This window comes from Uloborus diversus, chromosome 4, assembly GCF_026930045.1.
Source record: "Uloborus diversus isolate 005 chromosome 4, Udiv.v.3.1, whole genome shotgun sequence".
NCBI lineage: Eukaryota > Metazoa > Arthropoda > Arachnida > Araneae > Uloboridae > Uloborus > Uloborus diversus.
In genome coordinates this window covers 8473815-8499693 of record NC_072734.1, presented here as the reverse complement: position 1 = coordinate 8499693, position 25879 = coordinate 8473815, and the positions used below count along the sequence as shown (strand labels likewise).

The following is a 25879-nucleotide window of genomic DNA, read 5'->3' as shown; positions in this document are numbered from 1 at the left end:
GTTTTTACAAGTGTTTGTAATCGTATGGGTATGTTTATAAAAGTTTTTACACATACCCTTTTCCACAACTCGAAATTTCAACTTACGCGAAGGGTCTTGGAACGCATCCCTCGCGTAAGTCGGGACTCCGCTGTATATCACATTGAAGGAAAAATATTAAGCGCTCGAAATTTTCGAAGCGTGAATTCTCTTCATAACAAAATGCCATAAATGGTGTGAAAAAACGGGGTTTTCGGATTTGGGAGCTCTCCATAAATCACGTGACGCAGGGGCGGCCGTTTTTTAAGCTGACGTCGTGTTCACTCAGTTCCTTGTTTCCAACTGTTATGTTTGCAATTAAGGATCACATAGCATTCATTAACAATTTGATCGTCTGCTTTTCAATTTAGAGTTGGAAATGAATGGTGGGACAAAATAGAAATATCTTTCAATTTTGTCATACCGTTTGAATGCTTTTACAAAAGCATTTGGAGGTTCTTTTAGTAACGTCATAACAGCGCCACAATTTACAAATGCGTCACGTGTCTATGACTAATTAAGGAAGGTCATATTTGCTTGATTTTAAAACAGGACAAAGAGATCTAGAATGATTGGTATCTTAATAAGTTTAAAAAACTACCAAGGTTTTGAAAATAAAATCGAAATTTTAATCATTCTTTAACACATTGGCTGAGACTTTTCTCGTAGTCATTAGAATTTTCCTCCTCAGAATATTCTCCGAAATCATGCGGATTTCCACTTCATTCCACAAAGGATTTCTTTGTCAATCATCACTTTTTCTAGCATTCACACACCTGAGGCACATTGAATTTCTACCCTTGCCATTAGAATTTCCTCCAAAACCACTAGGATTTCATCCTTGATTTCCGTACGATTTCTTTGTCAATCCCCATTCGTCATCTTTTTCACTTCTTTATCAATTCCACTCTTGGGAAATTTTTCTTATGGTCATTTGTATTTCTACACTTGTCATTAAAAATTTCTCCCGAATGATTAGGATTTCCCCCTTAATTTCTAAATGATTTCTTGATTACTCACGCGAATCCGCCGCTTTAACTTTACCAAAAAAAAAAAAAAAACCTCATTTACCTTGAATTTCCCTCTAAACCATTAATAAAAATTCCATCCCATTAAACAGTTTCTCTCAAATCGTTAAAATTGTTTCCGTGGTAAAAACAGATTGCTCTTTGCTCAGAACGATTTTTTCCTCACTCATAATTTCTCGGATTATCATTATATTTCACACCCTTTAGTCCATTTAAATTTGCCTCTTTGGCATTATAATTTTCTACTCAATCATTCAGGGGTGCCCACAGGGGGGGGGGATTATGGCGCAAGTTGCGCCATCAAAATTTTTGGGGGGGATTTTTTTCCCAGAAGGTTTTTTTAAATTTAGAACATGAAATTTTTGAATTTTGGAAAGAAAAAATATTTAAACTCATTCAACAAGATATAGAAGCATTAATTATACTTTTTCCGCGTACTTTCAGGGCCGTCGCTGTAGCAAGCCCCCCTCCCCTCTCTGTTTTTCAGAAGTGTAGCCGCCAATTTCATTTTAGCGATGCAACTAACGAAGAAAAAGGAAAACTCTTCGTTGTTTTAAAAAATTAAAATAGTAATTATAAATGAACAAGTGAAATAATAGTGACAAAAAGTATTTTTTCTGTCAAATTTGAACAGAAACTAATCTTAAAATGCAATTTAGGAACAATCCATGATTCTCTTTTATCACGAGTAAGAAAGGGCCTCAGAAATGTGCACTTCAAACATTTTTATTGACACAAAAAAAAAAAAAAAGTATTCAGTACAGTACACTCTTCACTCGGCCGCAGAGTGCGTATGTCTGACAAGTCGGAAACTATGGGCTCGGCTCGAATTAAAATCATTGTGCATAGAGTAAAATTTGAATAATGGGATGGAGGACGACAGGCGACCAAACTAACATGTTGCACGCCTTGTCTCTTGGCGGCCCTGGTTATACAAAACCATGCTTCATGGTTCTGCAGTTAAATAAAAATTAAAATACATATATAAATAGGACAGACCATAAGCTGGGGGTCGCCGAAACATTCCCATATGTATATACTTTTTTTTTGATGAAAAATGTTCTGAAAATCATTGCTAAGTGGAGAAAAATCTATTGGTTGCCGAAATAAATTTGAAATAGAGATAGAGAAAAAGAGAGACTCAAAGTATTATGATGAATACTCACAGCAAAAGTTCTAAATGTTTGAATGTAAAAATCGTTTAAGTAAATCAAAGTTTGATCAAGAGATGCAGGTGCCAAACTGAAAGGAAGAGTGGAGAACTCCAAACCCTTCCTTTTGCATCCCCAAAGCTGGCGTGGAAGTGAGTTTTTAGAATTTAGGTTTTGAAAAAATCCCGGGAAAACGTTCTCAAACCCCACCCCTTTTCCCTTACTCTAAAGTCATTAAAGATGGCCTACACCTGAGTATTTAGGACAGTAATTTCGAAAAACCATGAGAGTGCTCCCAACGTAACCTCCGAGAAACGTCCTCTCGATTAATCATTCATCATCATTCAAGGTTGAATAAATTTCGTCTTTTGGACTTTAATTTAAAAAAAACTCCCCGAGGTATCCCGAAACTGTCGTTCTCCAAATATTACCGAAGATCTTTAAAAGTTTCATTGTTAAGGCTTCAATTCAGAAAATTTTTCGAGGGAAATCTCCAAAACCTTCTACTCCTCGAACAGTATTTAAAATCGTCTACAATTGCGTTAATTGAATTTAATTTTGAAAATTTGCCAGGGGAGGACTCCAAATCTCTCTACCCATTAACAGTACCGAAAAACTTCTAAAACTGCGGTTTCAACACATTAAAATTTTTTCGAGAGAATGCCCCCCCCCCCCCCCCATTTCTCTCTCGCCAACATCATCGAAAAATGTCTTAAATCTCGCTTTTAGTGCTTCAATTACGAAACATTTCTGGTCTCGAGCCCCTTCAAAACTCCCCTTCCCATCGAAGGTTGGCTTAAATTACGTTTTCGGAGCTTTAATTTCAAGAAACTGGCGGTGCACTAAATTTAAACAAACAAAAAAAAAGTCTACAATCGCGTTTTTTAAGGCTTCAAAATTTCAAAAAATTTCGGGGGGAGGGGGCGTATCTCTCTTCCCCATAGATCATCTAAAACTACATATTTTAAACTACAATTTTCAGAATTTTCCCGGGGGAGAGCCCCCAGACCTCCCTTTACGTGTCACAATCACAAATAACTCACAATTGGGAATGCGTGCTTGAAGTTTGCATTTTGAAAAATTATAGAAGGATGACCCTGAGTCTCTTCCTCCCTTAACATCACCATAGGTCGTCTAAAACTGTGTTTTTCAAATAACGATCTTGAAAATTCCCGGGGGTGAGCCCCAGACCCCCTCTTCCGAACATAATTAAATACATAACGTAGGATTGTGTTGAGAACTTAAATTTGGAAAAATTATCGGGAAAGGCTATCCTGGACCTCCTCTCCCGCTTCCTTCCAAACTTAAAATATAGTCTAAAACTGCGTTTTTATGTCTTCAATTTCGAAATAATGCAAGAAGGTAGCCCTCCAACACCTCTTAATTCTGATTGAATATTATCCTTACGATTAAATTTATATTACTAGTACTAAGGTCTAGTAATATGGCTATCCCTGCTAAACCAGAAGCCAAATCTTCTCTCACTCTCTGCATATTGGATCATGCGTTTGAAACAATTAACGGGCCTCCAAAAGCGTACCACCTCCCTCCCCTCCCCCGTTTTTTTGACCTAGCGACGACCCTGGTACTCTTTCCGAAATTTAATAACCGTGTCTCTTTTTCAATGAAGGAAACATCACAGACGGCATGGAGTTAGTGTCCATTTCAAAGCTGGATCAGACGATTTTATTTATTTCCAATTTTTTATAAATTTTCTGGAAGTAGCACAATTTTGCATGATGAATGCGTGTGTAAAAATGATGAGAGGGAGAGAGATCAAAAATGTTTTATTGTTTGCAATAATTCTGACCAGTATGCTCTAGTCTTCCATTGATTCATTTGCACCTCGATAATCGTTAAAAAGTAGTTTTGAAGTTTGCGAATAACTTATTTTTTATTCCTCCAATTGAAAATTAATATATTTTCTTCATTAACTAGCTTAAGTTTGTGAAGAATTTTTTATTTCATTTTACTCCCATCTTCTCTACAATTTTTAAACTGATTGTTTCAATTTATCATTAGATGATTTTTATTAAAACTTTCAGTGACGTTGGTTTTCGCTGATGGAAGTAGAACAGTCTGTTCTTAAGGTGTTTAAATTATGTTTCGTAAATCATATTTACTTTCTTCTATATCTGATATGTATGGAAGGATATTTGATTCATTAAAATTTTCGAGTTCTGATTTTCGATGTGTGCTGAATAGCTGAATCCATTTTTGAGCATTTCCGACATGACATTCATGACATATCTGTCATGGTGTGTCTGATCCATCTTTTTTGGATATGTAACTTCAATTTTGGAAAACTTCCAGGAGAGCGCCCCCACTGTAGCGGCAGAAGAACACCCTCTTTATCATCAAAAGCAGGGCCGCGCCGTCCCTATGTGCGAGGTTGTGCAGCGCACGACGGCGCTAGACTCAAAAAGGCGCCGGCCTCTAACAATCAAAAATGCTCCAAATTGGGGGAATCTCTTTAATAATAAAAAAAAGAATGAATTTATCATTATATCCATGGTCCGATAAAGCCAAAGTGATACCCGGGCCCTTGCAAAATTCGGTGCCCCACTTAGAAAAAAATCTAACAAATAAAGAAATAAAGAAATTTACCCCATTATTCGTGGAATATCGACTATGTCATGTTATCATGCATAAAAATATTGTAAGCCCTTTTGCATATTTTTTACTTGTGCGTAATATTTCTATATTGTAGACAACAATTTTGGCTAACTTTTTAGTTCCAAAAAGTAACGACTTGACCATAATTACTCGATTCCCCTCCCTTTCCCCCTCATTTTCTGTAACACTATTTGTGTGTCAAAAAAAAAAAAAAGCTTTGGGCAATGTATTTGTTTTAGATATCATATTCAATGAATTCCGTATTAAAAAAATTAGTGGTTTTACCGGAATTAATTTCAGTTTCAGATTTTTAAGCCGAGATATCCTTTATACTTCAATTTAGAAACAGTACCCTGTTGTCATATTTTAACTGGCATAAAAGTTTGATTAACTGTTCATCAGTTACATATTAGAGAGATTTTTTGGAGCGACACATTATAACTTTGATATTTAAAATATTTTCTTTTCCAAAGCGCATTAGCACATCAGAGGACCTACTGAACTCCAAATAACTTCAAGATATGAAGTGAAATCGTACACTGTAATCCAAAATTAAATACACATTTTTACACATTGTTTTTTTTTTTTTAAATTAAATGCCAAACGTAATTTTTCTACGTCATATTTGTACGTCATTTAACCTGATTCCAAGTGTTGACTATATTTTCGCCAAACGCCACTGCTTAAAGGCGCTCAAAATACATTTGCACGACGGCGCCGATCAGGCTTGGCGCGGGTCAAGAGTCATCTAAAACTGCGTTTGTCGAACTGCAATTTTGAAAAATTCATAGAAAAGAGCCCCTGATTCCCCCCTCTTTCCTTAACATGATCAGACAAGCCTAGAGTTGCGTTTTTGGAGTATCAATTTCAAACAATTGCCGGGGGAATGGCACTAAAATTCACCTTTCACTAACATTATCCAGATCTATCAAAACTGCGTTTTTAAAGCTACAAGTTCGAAAATTTAGGTGGAGCGCCCCTCTCCCCCCCCCCCTACTCTCGTTAACATCATTAAAAAATCGTGTTAAATTTGGTTTTCAGGGCTTCAATTTCGAGAAAATTCCGGGAGAGATTCCAAAAACTCGTTTTCTTAACGTTCGCTACAATTGCGATTTTAGAGCTTCAATTTCAGAAAGCTGCTTTTCCTGCAACCATAGATAGCGTTTTTAAGACTTTAATTTTGGAAATTTTCCTGGGACAAGCCCTAGGATCTCTTCTTTCCCTAACATTACCACAGATAGTCTAAAACTGCGTTTTTAGAACTACAATTTTGAAAACAAAGGAAAAGCCCTCTTTCACACAACGTTAAAATATCTACAACTGCGCTTTTAAAGTTTCAATATTGAAAAATTACCGAGAACAGCACACCAAACCTTTTATCCCCAAAACATTACCAAAGATCGTCTAAAACTGGTTTTAAAACTATATAATTTCGAAAATTTTACGGAGGAGAAACCCCCGAACCCCCTATCTAAGTGACAATAAAATAAGATTCATATTGTATACATTTAGTAATGACTCCATTCCAAGCTAGAAAGTTGAATCCACTCTTCCTGTAATTGTTCATACGTTTGAAAAAAAAAAAAAAAAAAGGTGTAGCAAAATTCAGGGGTACCCGAAACTTGTTTACTCAAGGTGCACGTTGTAAAATTTGGGAAGGCAAGACAGGTCAACAATCCAACAATATTTCAGTTCAAATGCTATTATTTAGCGCTACCCCCCCCCCTCATGAATTTGACTTGAAATTAAACACTCTAAAAACTGTTATATTTAACCCGATTCGAAAGCGAGAAAATTTTTGGGGGGGGAATTTGCGCCATTGAGCTTGGGGGGGATGGGCACCCCTGCAATCATTGGGAAGTAAGTCCTTATTGTAGTAAGTTACCGCCCTAAAGCCAGGGCTAAGGTAGAAATGCTTAAAATACACCGCCAGCTCAGTTATTCCATCCGAGGACTGCAGTTTCGTGCTTTTTAGCACTCATCAGCCCGGAATAGGAATCACATGAGATGGTGGCGAGAATCCTCTTAAGGGAGCCCAAGAGAGCCAAACAAACTGGTAGCTAATGCAGAATCAGCAAACCAGATGAGCGATCGCAGCAATGGTGCGTTCACTGCTGATTCTGCATTAGCTACCAGTTTGTTTGGCTCTCTTGGGCTCCCTTAAGAGGTTTTTCGCCTGCAGCTCATGTGATTCCTATTCCGGGCTGATGAGTGCTAAAAAGCACGAAACTGCAGTCCTCGGATGGAATAACTGAGCTGGCGGTGTATTTTAAGTAAGTCCTTATTGATTAACGATTTTCCTCTCAATCATTAGGATTAGATTTTAGGATTGCTAGAACAATCATTAGGATTTTTCAACTCGTTCAATAGAGCTTTCGATACTTAATTTCTGTTTTTTTCTTCCTTCCAATTAGCCATCAGAATAAAATAAATTGAAAAAATAATTTGAATTTTGACATCTTGAATTCAATTTATGCTTTTCGCAATCACGAGTGTGTGTATGTAGGCGTGTGTGTTTGTGTGTCGGGGGGGGGGGTTATGTGTGTTTGTGTGTAGCGGGTATGTGTATGGGTGTGTAGGAATGTGTTTTTGTGTCTGTGTGCTGGCATAAGTGTGTGTATGAATGTGTGTGTGGGGGGGGGGGGGGTACGTGTATGTGTGTGTAGGCACATCTGTTTGTGTCTGCATGCAGGCATGAATGTGTGGATAGTTGTGTGTATGTGTGTGTATGTTTTTGTGTGTGTATGTGTAGGTGTCTGTATGTATGCGTGTGTGTATGTGTTTGTGTGTAGGTGTTTGCGTGCGTGTGTGTGTAGTTGTGTATGTGTGCGTGTAGTTGTGTACGTAGGTGCGTGTGTGTAGGACATGGATGCAACATGGAGACGCTTTCGCTAGAGGAGCAGCATCGTGAGGAGCCGGTCGGCGGGGATGCTGCGGAGGGTGGCGGTGGGAAAGTAAAATGATAGCACACCAAAAACAGTCAAATGAATGCAATAAGCAAATCGTGATTGCTCAATAGGCAAGTTTCAAAATTTTACATTCAAGATGTGCTCGTACTGTTCGACTACCGCTGAGATGGAAAGGCGAACATCCGGTTTATAGGCGGAAACGGACGCGCCTATTACTTTGTAGGGACACCGGTTTGCCGAATTGAAAGCAAAGACACATCGAAATGAACGAAACGTAAGCTTCAATCCGCTTGCTATTGTCTCTTTTCCCTTCCTGGACTCATTCAAATAGAATATTCTTAGCTGGCAGCTTGCGAGGCTAACATGCTAAACGTGGTCCGAATGCACCACCTTGCGCGAACCCATTTCGAATTTTTTTTTTTTTTGGAAGTGAACTTGTCTACAGATCATTCAGGGAGAAGTGATAGGGAAGTAAATCAAGAGGTTTGCTGTTTGGCGCCAACATTTGCCGAATTAAGCGTTGAATACTGTCTGACCATAGATTACATGGAAAGGCTAATATCCGGTTTATAGGCGGAAATGGACGTATCTATTAGTTTGTAGGGATGATGGTTTGTTTCAGGTGTGCACTTTTGACTCGATTATTTAGCCTTATTTTGTAAAAATGAAAATTTGCACAGAGTAATATTTTTTTAATTTAAAGTATATTCGATCTAAATTCTCACGGCAAAAATTAAGTGATTTGTTTATTCACAACAAAGTTTTGAGCTTACCATTTTACTTTTACGTTCCTGAACGAAATGAAGAAGTTTTCATTTCTTTTTGTTGTTTCCATGGTAACTATTTCTGATTCCTGTTATTTTTTTTTTTTGAGAATGCAATAAATGAATAAGGCACAAGTGAGATTATAAAACGCGTGCATCAAAACCCCCATCATTAATTTCCCTTCTCCCCTGCTAGGTTCATTCAGATGGAATCGTCTTTACTTGGCAGATTACCAAATTACATACAATCCGTGGTCAAACAGTAGGTGATTTCTCTACATAGTATAAAATGAAGTCCCCCAAAAGCGTCTGTGTGTTTGAACTCGCAAAACTCGAGAACTACCCGGCCGGCGCTGAAATTTTCAGTTTGTTCCTTTAGGTCCTGAGAAGGTTTGCAGAACAGTTGGAAAACAACTCCATGAATAGTTCTTTTGTATTCCAATTTACTTCCAATATTCACATAAATTCCCGAATATGGGGGTGAAAAATTACTCGCAAATAGTAATATTACATATCGTTAGAAAGGGTAGAATTTTCCGCGTTCTACTCAATTTGTTTCAATGCTCTAACTTTATTATGGCGGGAGTTATTTGCGTTTTTAGCTCGAATTTTTCAAGACTTAGCAGAAATTTAGGCACTTCTTTCTTCATTAAATAAATCAATAAAAAGTGAAGGAGTTGTCCCACAGCTTCCTTTTTGACGCCATTGGAAAAAGCGACCTTTTTTACTCCAGATCTAACTCGACCTATGGTCGAAAAAATAAGCTTTTATCTCAAAAGGAAAAAAAGTTACAAGCCTTTTTAAATCAAGTTTAAGAAATCTCGATTCCATTCAAATTGTGAACCATTTTCTTTTGCATTTTAATTCCTCAAACTTATTTTATTTTGTGTTTCCATGGTTACGCCTTTTAAATCCATCTTTCTGGATTTAATTTCTTAAAAGTATTTTAATATTTTCGTCATTGTTTGGAAAGGAAATCATGATTTTTTTTTTACTTATTTTTTACGCCTGATTATTGAATATACGTCACTTGACACAATTTTTATTTTCAAGGTGGACCGGGCAAAGCCGGGCAACGCAGCGAGTTGCTCATAAACATTTTCACTTATCTGATTGGCGCCGTTTTCAACTTCCCCGCGCCAAGCAGACAACAATACCGCCAAGCTCTGTCTGCTTCCACTATCTCTTCTCGTTAGATGCACTACAGTACGCATTGAAATAAGAGTTGACGCAAAACAGCCGACTCACCACTTCGTGGGCATTTTGGAGAGAGGCGTGCTTGTGAGCGAGTTCAGACGAACGGACCGGACCATACATCCACTGTCCGGGAGCACTGAGCCGATCGGCACCGGATCGACACTGGCAGCAGCATCGGTCTTCTTCACAAGAAAGCATGTAGGCACGCAGACGCATCACGCGGGGAGGAGAGGGGTCCTCATCGGGGCACCTGAGGCAAACAAAAATCGGTTTTTAGCTCTTGCTCAACTCATCAATACGCTGTTTAAAATATCGTCTGAGAATAAAAATAAATTTTACCCGCAGTACAGTCAGTACCCGCCACTAATAAAATCACTGGATTATAAAATCAGCCGCTTTTTAAAATCAAATCTGGAAGAACAGAATCATTGCAATACCAAAGCATGTTAAAACCATCTTTTAATAAAATCACTATCGCCGTTTCATAAAATTAAATTTTTGGACATCATCCGTAAACTTTTTTTAAAGAAGCACCAAGAAGTGAAGGAATCGGTCTCAGAAGATAAGGAAATAGAGTCAAATTTGCCTCTTCATTTTCAATAGATGCCAGTAAAGCGCTTGATAATGTACGATGCACTTTAGAACAAAGAGGAAAATATGTTGAACGTTACAAAACACTTTGTAAACTCTCAAACGATATTGAATCTTGGCTCTCCCAATTCTGGTAAGCAAACAACATTACACCTACATTTTAAGATCTTTGTGCAAATAATTAATGAAAAAAATGTACCTCATGTTTAGTTAAAATGATAACTGTATTTTGAAATACTTAAAACAGAAATAAATTAAGTAATTCAATTCATTTTTAGAGTATTTAAACTTCAAAACCTTTCATTTTTTCGAATGCCGGATAATAAAATCAGCCGCTTTATAAAATCAAATGTCCCCAGAACGAATGTGATTTTAATAAGCGGCGGGCACTGTACTAAAGCTTGAATACGTCAACTTACGGTGACTTAAGAAATCAGACAGAAAAGTAAAGCATTGCAATTTCGTGCGGAGAAAACAGATGCCTTATTGGACATTCCAAAGTAAATCAATTAGTCTCGGTTTTACCTGAAAACGAGAAAGTTGCGAAAAATTGGACTCCCATAATCGGATTCAGTCACAGAGCCAAGGATTCGGCCATTGAGAAGAGATAAAATGGAGGGAGTGAAGGACTTTCATTCATGAAACCAAGACCCCAAGTCACGTGATAGATTTTAAAGCAAAGCATTGGAAGAAATCAGGTTTCTTTCGCTTGTTTCACGCAAAGCGTGTCAACCATTCGTTGTTGTTGAGTCACGTGACTCGGGATCTTTGGTTCAGCTTTTGCTAAGCCAATGATTGGACTTGCTTCCTCCATTTTAATTCCTGCTCTAAGGATTCAGCGCCTTCGATATATGTTACAGCATTTTTAAATTGTGTGCGGAACTCTACCTAGGGTTCAACGGCGATCACTCGAGGGTTCCGCGAAGCTTGCATTCTCCCTTTTAGTGCAAATCAGCGTTTAAGCCAAGTTTAAAAATTCTTTAGCAAAAAAACTAAAATTGGGGGAAAAGTCTTTAGCAAAATGCTAAAATTCAGGCTTGACATCTTTGAAGAAATAAATGCACATTATGTGTTATGTTTTAAAAATTTGAAATGAAAAATTCAGAATTGTTCTTGATATTGAGGGAGCAAACTTTTTTTTTCTGAAAATAAAATGCCCATTAAGACGAAATATTGTTCAACTTAATAACAGTTTATGCATGTTAGATATGATTTATAAATACGATTAAGTTCAATATCGCTTCCTCTCTCTGATTGTACTCTTTTCCCCCCTTCTTTTTCTTGTTATATTGGAGCAAAAAAGCGAAAATGTTTTGTTCCATTTTCGTAATTTGAATAGTATTTTCGCATTTTGCGAGAAATGCGACCGTAGCGGAAACCCTGGTGCAAATTTACCATTTTAAAATCGGTAAAAATAAGGTTTAAGAGCAAATTGAAACAGTATTTTTTCGGTTGAATAGCAGAGAAAGCATCAAAATGAATTGTGGATAAAAAAATTAATCTATTGCCAGGTGAACGACATTCGACTATGTCAGTAGTAGGGCTCGACCGATGGCATTTTTTGGACGATGGGCCGATGCCGATTGTTGGCCGATTGTTCAAAGATGGCCGATTGTTTTCCTCCAAATGGCCGATTGCCGATGGCCGATGCCGTTGGCAAAAAAGAAAAAAAAAAATTAAAAAAAAATTTGATAACAATGTCAGGGATTTAAAGGATCATTGATTCTTTTCACTCTACTTCCTTTCTACGAATAAGGAATTGTAATCACAAAAAAAAAATCAGATTTCGATCTAAATTTCTATTTTACGATCACCCAATTGAAACTTCACAAGTTTTTTCGGCACATTTGTACATGCATATGTACCTAAGAACATATAGATGACCGAAATATCCATTTTGAACGCCTCCTTAGTTAATTATCGTAAGTTCTCTTGTGATGTTTTCATGCGCGTAAACTTGCGTCACTCAAAAACGTTATGAAATAGTAAGTTGAAAACACATACGCAAGTGGTATGATCTAAAAGTTCGAGGGCAAGTTGTATAAAACCGTACCCTGAATAGTTCACATTACCAAAGTACATCTATCTACAAAATAGTCACCTTGAACGACTAAGCACTTGTGCCAACGTTCGTATAGCTTTTAGAAGGACTCCTGGAAGACATTTATCGCAACCTCTTGCGCTACTGCTTTAACTTCATCGTGGGGAAGAAGGTGACTTTCATGTTGAGGATGCACGGTTCGATTGGTCAATACTCTGATATTACAAACAAATAACATAACGTTTTATCGGACTTAGCTCCGTGTGACTTTTACCTGTTCCCAGCAAAAAAAAAAAAAAAAATCATTTGCATGGACGTCGCTTTCTTTCGTCAGGAGAAGGTAAAGCAGCATCACAGAACGTAGCGAAAAATGGCTTCCAGGAGTGTTTCCAAAAGTTATATGAACAATGGCAGAAGTACATAGTAGTTCAAGGTTAACCTTTTGAAGGTGGATGTGCTTCGGTAATGTGAACTATTCTGGGTAAGGTTTTATACAGCTTGTCCCCGAATTTTTGGATCGTACTACGTACAATCTGTATAGGGTGTAGTTATACTTCTCCAATTTTGACTGCTGTATGATGGAAGACGAAGAACAACAGCTATAAAAAAAAAAGAAAAGAAAAGGAAAAGAAGAAAAACAAAGAGACTGTTTAATAACCAACTGATTTTTTTTTTAATTGAACATATAACTAAGATTTCAGTAATATTATAATAATGTATGGATTTAGGTACACTGAACACAGTTAAAAACATTAAATTATATTGTTTAATTATTCGAAAAGTAAATAAATAAATAAATAAGAATAAAACTATGAAACCGTCAACAAATTACGCAATTAAAGTGGAAAGATTGCACGTAGACATTTTTTAGTCATCAAATTAAACAAAAAAGGTAACAGATAAATTACAATATTAAATCATAATAGGTATATTTTTATACTTATTTAAAATTTATGAACTGAAAAGTTTGCATTTTTCATAAAAGCTATAAACAGTGGCATAAATTTTGCGAAAAAAAAGAAATAGCCATGAAAAGAGCGAGGTTCTTAAAACGCAGCCACAATAAACAAACTCAATATTTAGACCAAGTTAATAACTGAATACATATACTACTCGATCTGATGTTTGAACACGTAATATTGAACAATTTGATTGTTTAATCTCTTATGAAGCACTACAAACAAATTCAAATTAAATTTTTCAACTAAACAATAATTTTCTGAAATTCAAAAATTTGCATAATAGAAAATCCTTGAAAGTGTTCTATAACATACTATTAAAAATATGATGAAAACGAAAATAACTTTTTCATTGATTTTATATAAATACATAAAAATAGTTACTTACAACAGAAAAAAAATCGATCGCTATTAATGATGCCAAAAAGATAGCGTATTACGAAATATAGGTGAAACAAGTAGAAACAAGTATAAGAAATACGCAAAATGATATTTCTTGATCAAAATAAATAATTGCTAAATATTTAAGAAATGCTTGAAACGACGAGTGTGGGTTAGGGGTCCACCCTCTGATTTTGGAGTAACTCACAACATTAAACTTCGACCCCAACTTCGGCCACGTTTTTTTAGTACAGAACCGCTACCACCAACGCCTCAAAGAGTTTCTGAAGCTACTTCAGCACTTCCGAAGAAAAAAAATTCAAAAGTCCCTTTGATTTCCGAGTTATGCCACCATTGAAAACGTCTTTAATCAATTTCTTACATTAATGCTCTAAATTCTTCCTAAACAATAGATAAAGCTTGAAAAGAAACTCTAATTTATGGATGGTGTTAGTTTTAAGCAACTCGGAAGTATAACTGTATAGTTTAATTTCAGAATTTGAGGGGGGGGGGAGGGGAAAGTGTTCTCGGAAATAAAAAAAAATAGTCGTAAAAAATCGAGTTCAAAATAATCATAAACATTGAGCAGAAAAACCCTTTTAAAACTTGCACCCGAGTTTGTTTTGACGTGCAGTGGCGGATTTAAAATATAGCAAATGTTGCAATTGCGCGTGAGGCCCCATAACCATAGGGGAACCGTAGGAGTTACAACAAAGCTTATGATAAATGTTTTACAACTTCTGTGATAGAGAAATAGGGCCCCAAAATGTATTTCGACAGGCCCCAAACTTGTAGCTCCGCGAAAGCGATACAGAAAAGACTGCATTACTGTGATTCATATTACAAATATAGAAAAATTAAAAATTACCTTCGGTTCAACGGGAATCTAACAAAATGAAACAAAACCGGTTTCGCCATCTCATATTTGTTTCCATAGTCTCCAATTCGGCAATATATCACCAAATGATCGTCAATCTGAGACGGTATATGAGTTTTGCATTGAAATAAGTAATTTTTTAGCCACAAAAAATGAGTAAATAGGATTTTTAGAACATCCGATCGAAAGCAAAAAGGGAAGTGCACAACTGGAACGTACGCACATCCCATATGCGAAAATTTAGCCTTCTACAGCTTACCATTTTTGAGTTATGACTTATAAGAGATAAATACGTACATCCATCCGCAAGAAACAACGCAACAATTAACGTTGTTGCGTTGTTTGGTACTTGTTGTGGTACCTGAATGCAGTAAATGCAGTAATAAAAACTCTTCCAGTTGTGACTAAAATAGAAATTCATACTGAAATTTAAGTAAACTATTTATATATATATATATATATAGAGAGATAGAGATAGAGATAGAGATAGAGAGAGAGAGAGAGAGAGAGAGAGAGAGAGAGAGAGAGAGAAATGCCACACTGATGTAGGGAGGAGGGGGGATCACCCTAACAATGCTATGTATTAATCAAGTAGATTTCGTTGCGACATGTCGTTCTTAACACCAACTTTGCTCGAAAGACATCGTTAATGGTGATGGGGATTTTTCATGAGGCCATGTGAATGCTGTAGCTAGACCAATTAATGATGCTTCATAATTTTCGAATTGGGAAAATTGAACAGCTTCTTTTTTGCTCAACGGAATCGGATAATGAAACTTAATTAGGCATTATGAGGCCTCAAAAAAAAAAAAAAAAAAAGATGAAAAATAAGACAAATCTTTTTTTTTTTTTTTTTTTGGAAGAAGGATATATTCTAACAAGTGATACTAAATTCAGAAGTTAAATAATAATAATGATGAAAAATTTGGAATTTTAAAATGTGTAGCAAAAAACGGCCTTTATTTTCTAGCTTTTTGTTACACTGTAAAAGCACTCATTTTCGTGAGCCATATATAAATGTGAAAATTTAAGCTTCGCGAAATATTACAACTTGATAAATTTATCAACTTTCCGATCTGTTCATATAAAATTCGCGAAATTTTCAGCTCGTAACATCACCGTCATCTTCCTTTCCGCGAAAATTAGTTCGTAAAAATGAGTGCTTTACAGATCTCTGACCTATCAGTTTGGGAGAGTTGGAGCCTTACCGTTCAAAGAGACGGCAATGGTTGGAGAAAAAGCTTTCCAACATTGCCAACAAAAATGAAAAACAACAAAATTATAAAGTTAATTGTTATTTGATTGAGCCATAAAAAAAGTCATATTTCCAAAACATCTACTTTTCCATTACATCTTCTCCCTTCTACTTCTACAAAAGAAAAAACAAAAAAGAGGGGAAAAAAAAAACAACTATGCATGTTTTAATGCAGTAGTGCCCAACCTACGACTCAGGGCTACATGGAAGCTGATCTATGTGCAGGGGCGGACGCAGAAAATTTTTTTGGAGGGGGCCCAAGAAATTGAAGAGCTTAACCCCCCCCCCCTCCCCCCCCGTAATTTCAATTTTTCATAGCGAAGTTTCTATGACTTCTTTTTCAAATGTGTTTTTCCCCCCTTTTTTTTTTGTTTTCCAGGATCCCTTAAGGGGAGTCAGTACCCCCTATACAGTCAATGTTAATTTGCAAAGGTTCATGTACCTTTTTTTGAAAATCTATGAAAGATACAATTATGAAATTTTTTCTGTACCTTAAATAGATTATTTTCTCTATACTGAAGCAAAATTTTACAGAAAGAAAGCTTAGTTTAAAAAACAATTCTAATGTGTAAGTCAGTGTATTTTTTTTTCAAAAAATGCTATTTTGCAACACGAAATCAGCTCTATAAAAAAATGTTTTTTTGAGTATGAAAAAAAATGTACTTCAGTATGTGCAATTAGATGTATGGAATAGGTGGTAAAAATTTCAAAGCCTAACACGATTTAGTTTCTGAGAAAAAGGAACATTTAGTTTCAAAAATATCATTTCAAGATATTGCAATTTAAAGGGGAAAATCATACCTCATCAAAATAGGTTTACATTTTTTTAAGTCTATTTTAAATTACTTCTAATATGAGCACGATCAAGAAGTTTGTATAATTAAAAAGGTATTGAAATGGAATTTTAAAATATATAAATCAAAAAATCAAATTTTTGAAAGTATTTAGGGTACTGACTCCCCTTAAGGCCATTTAATATACTTTTAAATACATAAATGCTATGCACTTCTCTACTTTGAATGCGGAAGTAAAATATCTTTAGTATATCAAGCCAATCAAACCCTAAACGCTTAATAATTTCACCAAGATGCTGTAAAATGAGCGGTTTTCATAATGATTAAGGTTATTAAATAAACCCATACCTAATTTGAGTTACTAAATTAATTTATAGCTTAACTACAAAAATTATGTAAATTAGAAATTTATAGCTTCATAATATATAGATTTTGTTGAAGAATTCAGAAGCTACTTCTTTGTGAAGCTATTTCAAAGCAGTTGCTGATTTGTTCTTAAAAATTTAAACACTTTATGCCGTTTCAATCAACATTATGGTTTTGCCAAGAAACTATCATGTGATTTACTTCATTTTGCATTTTTTATAAGCTGAAAAAAAAATCCGTTATTTTGCAAATAACTCTTTGGATTGAAATGACTTTTCTAGGCACATCTCAAAACAATGAAATACACCGCCAGCTCAGTCATTCCAGAGAGGACTCTAGCGGTTATTTCATTGTATTTCTGCCTCAGCCCATGCTATAGGGCGGTAACTTACTGAAAATACATCTTAAAACATTTTTAAAAAAAATATCAATTACTGATTCCATCAAAGAAGAATTAATAGACGAATGGCGGCATTACGTTCCTTTGAGTTCGAAACCAATAAGTTAAATTGCCGGTCTGGTCTCAGAAATTCAAATAAGATTTGTGTCTTTTGTGTTCATTTTAAATAACTAAAAATAGTTGAAATAATTTTTTCGTTTTTTTGAGGGGGGCACCCCCCCCCCCCCCCCCCCCCCCCCCCCCCCCCCGAATGCGCTACTGTCTATGCGGCCCATTTTGTTGAATTTTATAAATCGAATCCCATGATTAGTCATGTCACGAATTCAGACCTACATATTCAGAAATTGGTTACTGGAAAACAGATGCAAAATTTATATCAGTAAACTAAACATCACGCAGTAAAACAGTAGCGTACATAGACTTCGGTGCGCCTCCCCCCAACTGCAAGATTGAAAAGTGCACCAAACCCCATTAGAATTAATTTTATTATTATTTCAGCATAGTATTATTTTTTCGGAGCATGCGACTTCATATCTCTTGCGCTCCCCCGCGCCACGGCGGTGCTATGTAAGCCATTGGCATCAAGCAATAACAACAAGTTTATAATCAGAAATTATCATGCATTTTCCATGTTTTCCCATATTATTTTTAAATTTAAAAAATATTTTTAAAATTTACATGTGCTCCTGGCCCGCGAGAATCTTTTTAATAGGAGGTGCGGCACTCGGGTAAAAAAAGGTTGGGCACTACTCTTTTAATAGGTACACATTCTAAGCACAAGTTTTCAAAACAGGACAGACATTTCAAGCAATCAGTCGAAAATTTTTAACAGTTGATTTGTTAAAAGAAAATTTTCAAGCATTCAAAAAGACCGTTTTAATTCGTATCCATTGGAATATCATCAAATAGGATTTCGACAATAAGTAATTATTTTCAATAATATGAACACAGATTAGATGAAAACACTGCAATGAATCAATTATTCTCGATTTCAATAAAACTGGTACTTTTTACAAGCAGAAACAGCGAAAAGGATATCTTTATTTACAGGTGTTTACAAAATCGAAATGTGATATGCACAAATTTTTTTTTCTTTAGAATATAATGAATACGTAAATACGGGATTAGAAACCTAACAAGAGATATTCATTACGCAAGCGAAGTACAGATTCTAATTGATTAACAATAAAAACCTTAAGAACGATTGACGGCTTCGATGAGCTAGACTGTTAAGGGGACTTTCTGAGATTGATGAATGTACATGGGATCAAACAAGTATGAAAATTGCAATTGTTAGTTTCCCTGTGAGACTCGACAGCTTGCAAAAATATGACGTCTTTTTTTTTTGAAACGGCTATGTTTGAAACAGTGCAGTAAAAAATAAAAAATCAATGTCTAAAATTTATCCACTAACCTTTATACACATGTACACAGATTTTTTTTGTATTGAACACCTCCTCCAAAAAAAAAGGGAGAGGGGGCTTATAACTTTTCTATTAAAATATGTCCTTGTGTTGTTTTAATTAATCAATTATATATTAAAAAAGATACATTAATAAAATCTATGTATTAAAAAACAAACAAGAGTACTTTCTCTTTAATATATCTCTTTTATTGTCATTATTTCACAATTAACACTTCAAAAAAACCTTATGGTAGCAGCATCGAAGTATAACGAACTGAAAAAAACTGAAATGGCTTTAAAGCACCGGTGTCATCACTAACATCGGTTATCACTTTAATAGGGGTGGATGCTTTCAGCAGTTTGAATTCTTTTTCATGAAAAAGCCAAAGAAAATGCTGAAAGCCAAGTTTTATAATTGGTTACTGCACACGTAATAAACCAATAGCAGGTTTCATAAGTGAAACCTGTTTGATTTTGTCTGTTGATACACACTGAAAAAGATCTCCTCCAATAACTTCTAACGCAAGTATACAATTTTTATAGCAAATTGTGTTTGATTCAACAATTTCCCTTCTTGTCTCTGTTAACAAATAGGGGAAAAAGTAATATTTCTTTTTCTTCAACAATATTAATGGGTTCAGACGAGAGGACATTTACTTTAAAAAACATCCTTTTAAGAAAAAAAATTACACTGACACATGAAGATTTTTCAGCTAAATGCATTTTCTCCTATTTCTTTCGCTCTCAAGTGTTGTTGTATTCCACCAGTGCAGCCAGAATTTACCTCCTGGGGAGAGGGAGGTAACAACAGTGATTACATGAAAAAATATCAAATTTAGATCGGCAGTATGACTTAAAATCAAAGGTTCGGGGGGGGGGGGGGGTATGAATCTTACACTGCTGTATTCTAATAGTGCAGCCAGAATTTACCTAATAGGAAGGGGAAAGAAATAACAGTGGCCACATGCATGGGCGCCTATATGCAAAAGGGGGGGGGCTCAGATATTTTCCCCATGGAAACCAATTTTAGTACAGATTAGAATTATTAAAATTTGACATTTTTAATAACTTATTCATTAATGGTTGGAGAAGAAATGCTTTTACATTTTGAAAAAGGAAAAAGTACTAAAGCAAGGAAGTTCTAATTTCTAACGGAAAGGGGGGGGGGGTTTGAGCTCTCACGTGCCCCCCCCCCCATATGGACGCCTACGGCCATATGAAAAAAATATTAGCAACGCAGGGGGGAGGACCTGCACCCCCCCCCCTCGCTGCAATCCTGTTGATTCCAAATTTCTTAACTGTCCAGAAAACTAGGGTTTCATGCCTTTGTCAGTTCAAAATTTGAGGAGGGGAGGAGGAGCAAGGAGACATACTACCTGAAAAAATAATACATATGCACTTGCACCTGCATAAATACATGCTTAAAGTAGAAGGCGGGGGGGGGGGGGGGAATTTCTCCAACTGACCCCCCAAAATGATGGGTTTGTTAGTGGGAACATTGTGCAGAGCTGCAAGGAATCATGGGATCGTGATTGTGCTAGTTCGACATTCAATTCAATTTATTTAAATTAAGAGATTTTTTAAAAAAATTATTTCAAAAATAAAAATAAAATAAAATACTAACATTAGTAGATGAATGCAATAGAAGCTATTAACCTAATTATGACTAACAATAGGATATCTTTAATTTTTAATATCAAATGCATTTTATACATTTCAGCCAGCATGAACTTGGAAGCAATTTTTTCTTAGTGTTACTTACAATCTTGCAAAAAAGAGCAAGTTTTTCCCACATAACACTGTACTTTTAATTTACATTATTATCACTTTTGACTGAAAAATATATTTTGAAAATATATTAGAACTCAGAATTGGGGGCTCTTTGGAACTTGAACATGCTCAAAGGCATCTATCTGTATGAGTAATATAGTTGGTAAGGGACAAAACACTGCTCTAAGGTAGAAATTTTCCTTAAGATATACTTTCAGTGTAGAAAAGTATTAAAAGCACCTTTTTACTATTTACACATATAGTCAGACCTCGATATAAGGTCACACCTCGGGACTTCACGAAACTGACCTTATAAGCGGGGTGACCTTAAAACCGATTCATATATATTTATTGATAAATAAACAAGTATATACATTAATTCTTTTCAAAATTTAATACGTTGAAACATATCCGTTCATTAGGTTATTATAGTTTAATCGATTTGAACCAATTAAAATTTTTTGAATCAATAAGAAATTCTGAAATGATTTTTTAAAACTTTCATTTAGAGTAAAGCTGCATACAAATATGCCCAAGAACATTAAAATTATTATTAATACAGGACTGATGCGATTTTTCTTTAATTTAAACAAAATGGTTTCTAAGCATTTTTTGAAAATTTTCTTCGACTTCTCATGACTGGTAAAAAAATGCGATATGTACATGCTGAGTGCCTGCGTTACTGCTTCATATCACTGTCGTAATAACCACTTGCTACACTGCATTCTGTGCACTACATGCTACGTTAATAATAGGAAAAACGACTTAATCACTTTTTAAGGATCGTATATCATGGTAAATTCTTGGAAGTGAATCTGTTTGGCATGGAAAACATTGTAAGAAATCTGACAAAAGTGACCTTATAAGCGATTTATGTATTATTAGTGGCACCCGCACGGCTTCACCCGTAATAGAAAAATTAAAGGTCTTTTGGTTCGCTTGTATATATTTACAAATGATGTATGGTGAATTTTCTCGACAATTGGCTTGTACCGACGTTACAGTTCCACGTTATGATAATTTCGTATCTCACCCATTGGCTTGCGCCCATGGTACGATTCCACGTTATGATAATTTCGTAATTTATGATAGTTTTTTTTTTCTTAAAATTTGAATAAAAAAAACCACATCGAATTTTCGAAAAATCGCTTCGAGGTGCACATCCCCATGCTACATACTAATTTTGTGCCAAATTTCATGAAAATCGGCCGAACGGTTTAGCCGCTATGCGCGTCACAGACATCCTACAGACATCCTCCGGACAGAGAGACTTTCTGCTTTATTATTAGTAAAGATGACCTGACCATATATCCAATAATACATGACATAGAATTCTTATTCAGTGAGCTGGGACTTTAGAAAATTGACCTTATATGCAGGGTGACCTTATATCAAGGTCTGACTGTATTCAAACATTTAGTAATAATATTAGTTTTTCACCTTAACAATGTTTGCACACATAACTAATGTTAAAATGCTGTAATGTAAAAGCTGACGTTGTTTAATTGTATAAAAAATCATGATGGATGGGTATTTTTTTTTTTAAATTTAAACAATTATTACCAAGTTTGGAAAACAAAATTTAAGCTTCAAATTTTTAAAATCATTATTTCAATTTCTGTATTAAATGCAATCAATTACAATGCAGTGCTGTAGTTTGGAAAAAATGGGGGGAAGTGAACCTATTTAAAGGGTAGATGTCATGTTTCGATTCTTTTTTTTTGGGGGGGGGGGGAGGTGAGGGTTAAGAAAGGTCGGTTCAGATTACGTATTATGCAGGAGTGTCCTCCAATTGGCACCCTTGCATGGCAGATTGAACCTTAGAAACTTTTAAAATGGTTGCTTTGAGGGGCATTTTATGTGTGTGTGGGGGGGGGGGCTCTGATTTTTAGGTCTTCATAATAAAGGGTGTCCCAAAATTAACGCAAGATTTGAATTTGCCACCATTTTTGCCGTTAATTGTTGGCAGCCATGAAAAAAGAGCAATTTGACAGCTGAGAGTTAAGGGTTAGTAAAAATGGTGTGTTATGCTACCATACAGCCAGTGAAACAATTCAATTACTGCATGAGGCATTTCCTGATCGTGTATTCTCTCCTTTCGGTGATCAGAATTAGTACACTAGATCCTGTGATTTAACGTCATTTGATTTCCTCTTATGGGGTTATTTGTAGTCAAAGGTCTATGTCAACAAGCCCACAACCACATGTGTTGCGATACCGAGCGACAATAACAGTTCTGCTTCACCAGCCTCAACTTTCATTGAAATAATTGTTCAATAATGAAAATGCGTTATTGTGTGTGTGTGTATCATATAACATTCCATTTTTAATAACCCTAAACTCTCAGTTGTCAAGTTGTTCTTTTTTCAGGGTAGCCAACAATTTACTGCAAAAAAGGCGGAAAATTCAAATCTTGCGTTAATTTTGGGACACCCTTTATTTGGGTGCGGGGTGTACCATTGCTCGAAGGAAGGGGGATGGGTCACTTTGCCATAATAAGTAAAATGCACAACTTAGCAACAAAAATAGTATGTTTTTTTTTTTTTCAAAATAAGAAATTAGAGCTCTTGTACTGTATAAAGCCATAAACAGGGTTGCAATTTTGTCCGGCTTTTTCATAAAAAGTCCACATATACACAATACATTTTAGGACATTTTATATATTTAAATAAATGTATATGTACATTGTACATGTAAACATTACCACCTACTATAAGCTTCTCTATAAACTAATCAATATGTCACATAATACTGTGTACAATACAACTTCATGAAAATTTGATATAACTATGTTCCTTCAATGAGAAGAATCATCAGGGGCGTAGCTAAGGGGGGGGTTTTGGGGACAAAACCCCCCCCGAAACGTTAGTCTCCAAAAAAAAAAAAGAGAAAAAGAAGAGAGAAGAGAAAGAAAAAAAAAGAAAAGGAAAAAATTCCAAGCGATTATATATATATATATATATATATATATATATATATATATATATATATATATATATATATATATATATATATATATATATATATATATATATATATGTGTGTGTATATATATATATATATATATATATATATATATATATATAAAAGAAGTAACCCCCCCCCGAAAGTCGGGTCTAGCTACGCCACTGAGAATCATTTCATTTATTTTGTTGTTGCTAAGTTGTTCATTTTTAGCCTGGAATTTTCTACTTCCAAAAAAAGTGGACAAATGATATTTTGTTTGCGACCATGTTTTCTGGGGTGGAAACACCAGACAGCCCGGTACAAAACACCAACATGAAATTTTCATTGTTAACTTGTGCTGAGCTTATTGGATGCATTTAAAGTAAATCTAAGTTACTTCATCATTTTTAGTAAAAATGGTGATAGTAGTGCTAACTGAAAAATATTACAAGTGAAAATGTTCATTTAATATTTTATTTACAACTACTCATCACAACAAAAATCTCTAGTCCAGAGTTACAAGCGGAGTTTGTCACAGGGTTGTTTGGTTTAAACCAAACTTTTTTCTTTTAAAACCATGTGAATTTCTTCAAAAAAAATTTTTTTTAAATCCTCATCATTTCGCCCCAAATGTTTTCAAGAATTTTACATATTACTGCAATGAGTAAAATCTAATTGATGCAAAGTAACTAGCAGAGCTTTATAGATAAATTACAGATTTAATAAATTTAGAAACTTATATTTTTTAAGGTAATGCAAGCTTGCTAAATAGTAGAGACGTACCGAGTAGCACTTTGGCCGAGTAGCCGAGTACCGAGTACTCGGCCTTTCATTACTCGGCCGAGTACCGAGTTACCGAGTACTCGGCCTTTCACTACTCGGCTGAGTTACCAAGTACTAATCACGTTTTAAGAAGGACCACCGACACACGTGATGAATTTTGAACTTATTGGAATAGTTGTATAGACCTCCTTGTATATATAATAGTTTTTAAAACTAAATTCCTGCTGAAATTTAACTACGCATTATTTAAAAAAATTTGTTTATGTCAAAAATTTTACAAAAAAGTTATATTTAAAATTAAAAATACATAAATAAAAGGTATGAATCAAGTTGGAATTAAAACAAATTATACCAATTATAGTTATAGTCTGCCAAACATAAATAATTTTTAAAAGCAAATAAAACAAATGTGTTGGAACACTGCAGACACGTGTTTCTGCGATATAAGGAACGTCTTTTTCAGTGCATAAAATGTGAGCTAAAGAATGTAAAGACATTTGACAAAAGAATCCGACTTTTGTCGGATGCCTTTAAAGCCACGAGCTCACACTTTGTGCATTGAAAAAGGAATTCCTTGTAATGCTATAACACATGTCTGTAATGTGCTTTTAACGTTGTTTTATTTCCTTTTATTTTTTAAGCAAAGGTATTTTTATAATTCTTATAACTAATTTTTGTTTGTAGCAAAAATCCATTTTTAATATAAAAATTTCATATTTTCTATACTTACTTTTTTTGCCCAATTTTTAAGAAATAAGTTTTATTTACTTTGGGGACATTAAAATAGAGATTTATTCCATTGAAGCATTACAAACTTCATTATTCTCAAAATTTAAATTTGACTTCTATAAATGATTGCAGAATATTATATATGCTTGCACTTTTTTATAAATTTTAATATCTGTCTTGGACAATATTCAATTTTTTGCAACTACTCGGTATTGGCCGAGTATCGGATCAAAATTTGGCCGAGTACCGAGTACTCGGCAAATTGGCCGAGTAGGCCGAGTACCGAGTAGTTACCGAGTACTCGGTACGTCTCTACTAAATAGTTTTTCGTTTTTTTTTTTTTTTTTTTTTTTTTTTTTAATAAATGCAGCTTTACTATTAGGTAGATCTTTACACAAGGCAGACCAACTAAGTTTTTCTAAAACTACAGGGAGAAAAATTCCAAGTAGTTCTCTTTTTATTAATTCAATTTCATTATTTTTTTCAGTCTTTTGCTTTTCAAAAAGCCGTACTTTGAAAATACTCTTTTGAGATATTTTACTAATGAAGACTGACAAAAATTAATGTTTATTGATTCTCTCACCATTCATACATGAGACTTCTTTTATTATTAGGATAAAAAAAACATTCTTTGAAAAGGAAAAAATTAGCATCAATTTTTTTTATAAGAGCAATGAGTTACATATATATTTTCTGTTCTCATAATTTTATATATTTTCTTTTATTGCTCGTACTCCATCGTCTATCGAGGATGCAAGAAGTCTGCAGGTATAAGCGCAATTTTATGCCTACGCTAAGTGTTCTTGGACTTTTTTTCCCTTGTCATTTAAATATTCTAGTTTTAAGTTATTTTTACACTATGCATCGCTTCAATGATATACATAATCTATCTCAATAAA

The 25879-nt window shown here is 34.9% G+C and overlaps 1 protein-coding gene across 3 annotated transcripts in view; it reads right to left on the bottom strand.

Annotated features, from left to right (window-relative positions):
• The window catches only part of LOC129220246 (phosphatidylinositol 3-kinase regulatory subunit gamma-like), a 77728-nt gene that overhangs the window by 48949 nt on the left and 2900 nt on the right, over window positions 1–25879 (bottom strand). For 2 of the 3 annotated variants that reach the window (XM_054854614.1, XM_054854615.1), the window contains exon 2: window positions 9735–9933. The exons of the other annotated variant lie outside the window; for it this stretch is intronic. In XM_054854614.1, coding sequence (XP_054710589.1) covers window positions 9735–9899 — 165 coding nt within the window. In that variant the 5' untranslated portion in view covers window positions 9900–9933. The remainder of the gene's footprint in view (window positions 1–9734; window positions 9934–25879) is intronic. 3 annotated transcript variants of the gene reach the window in all.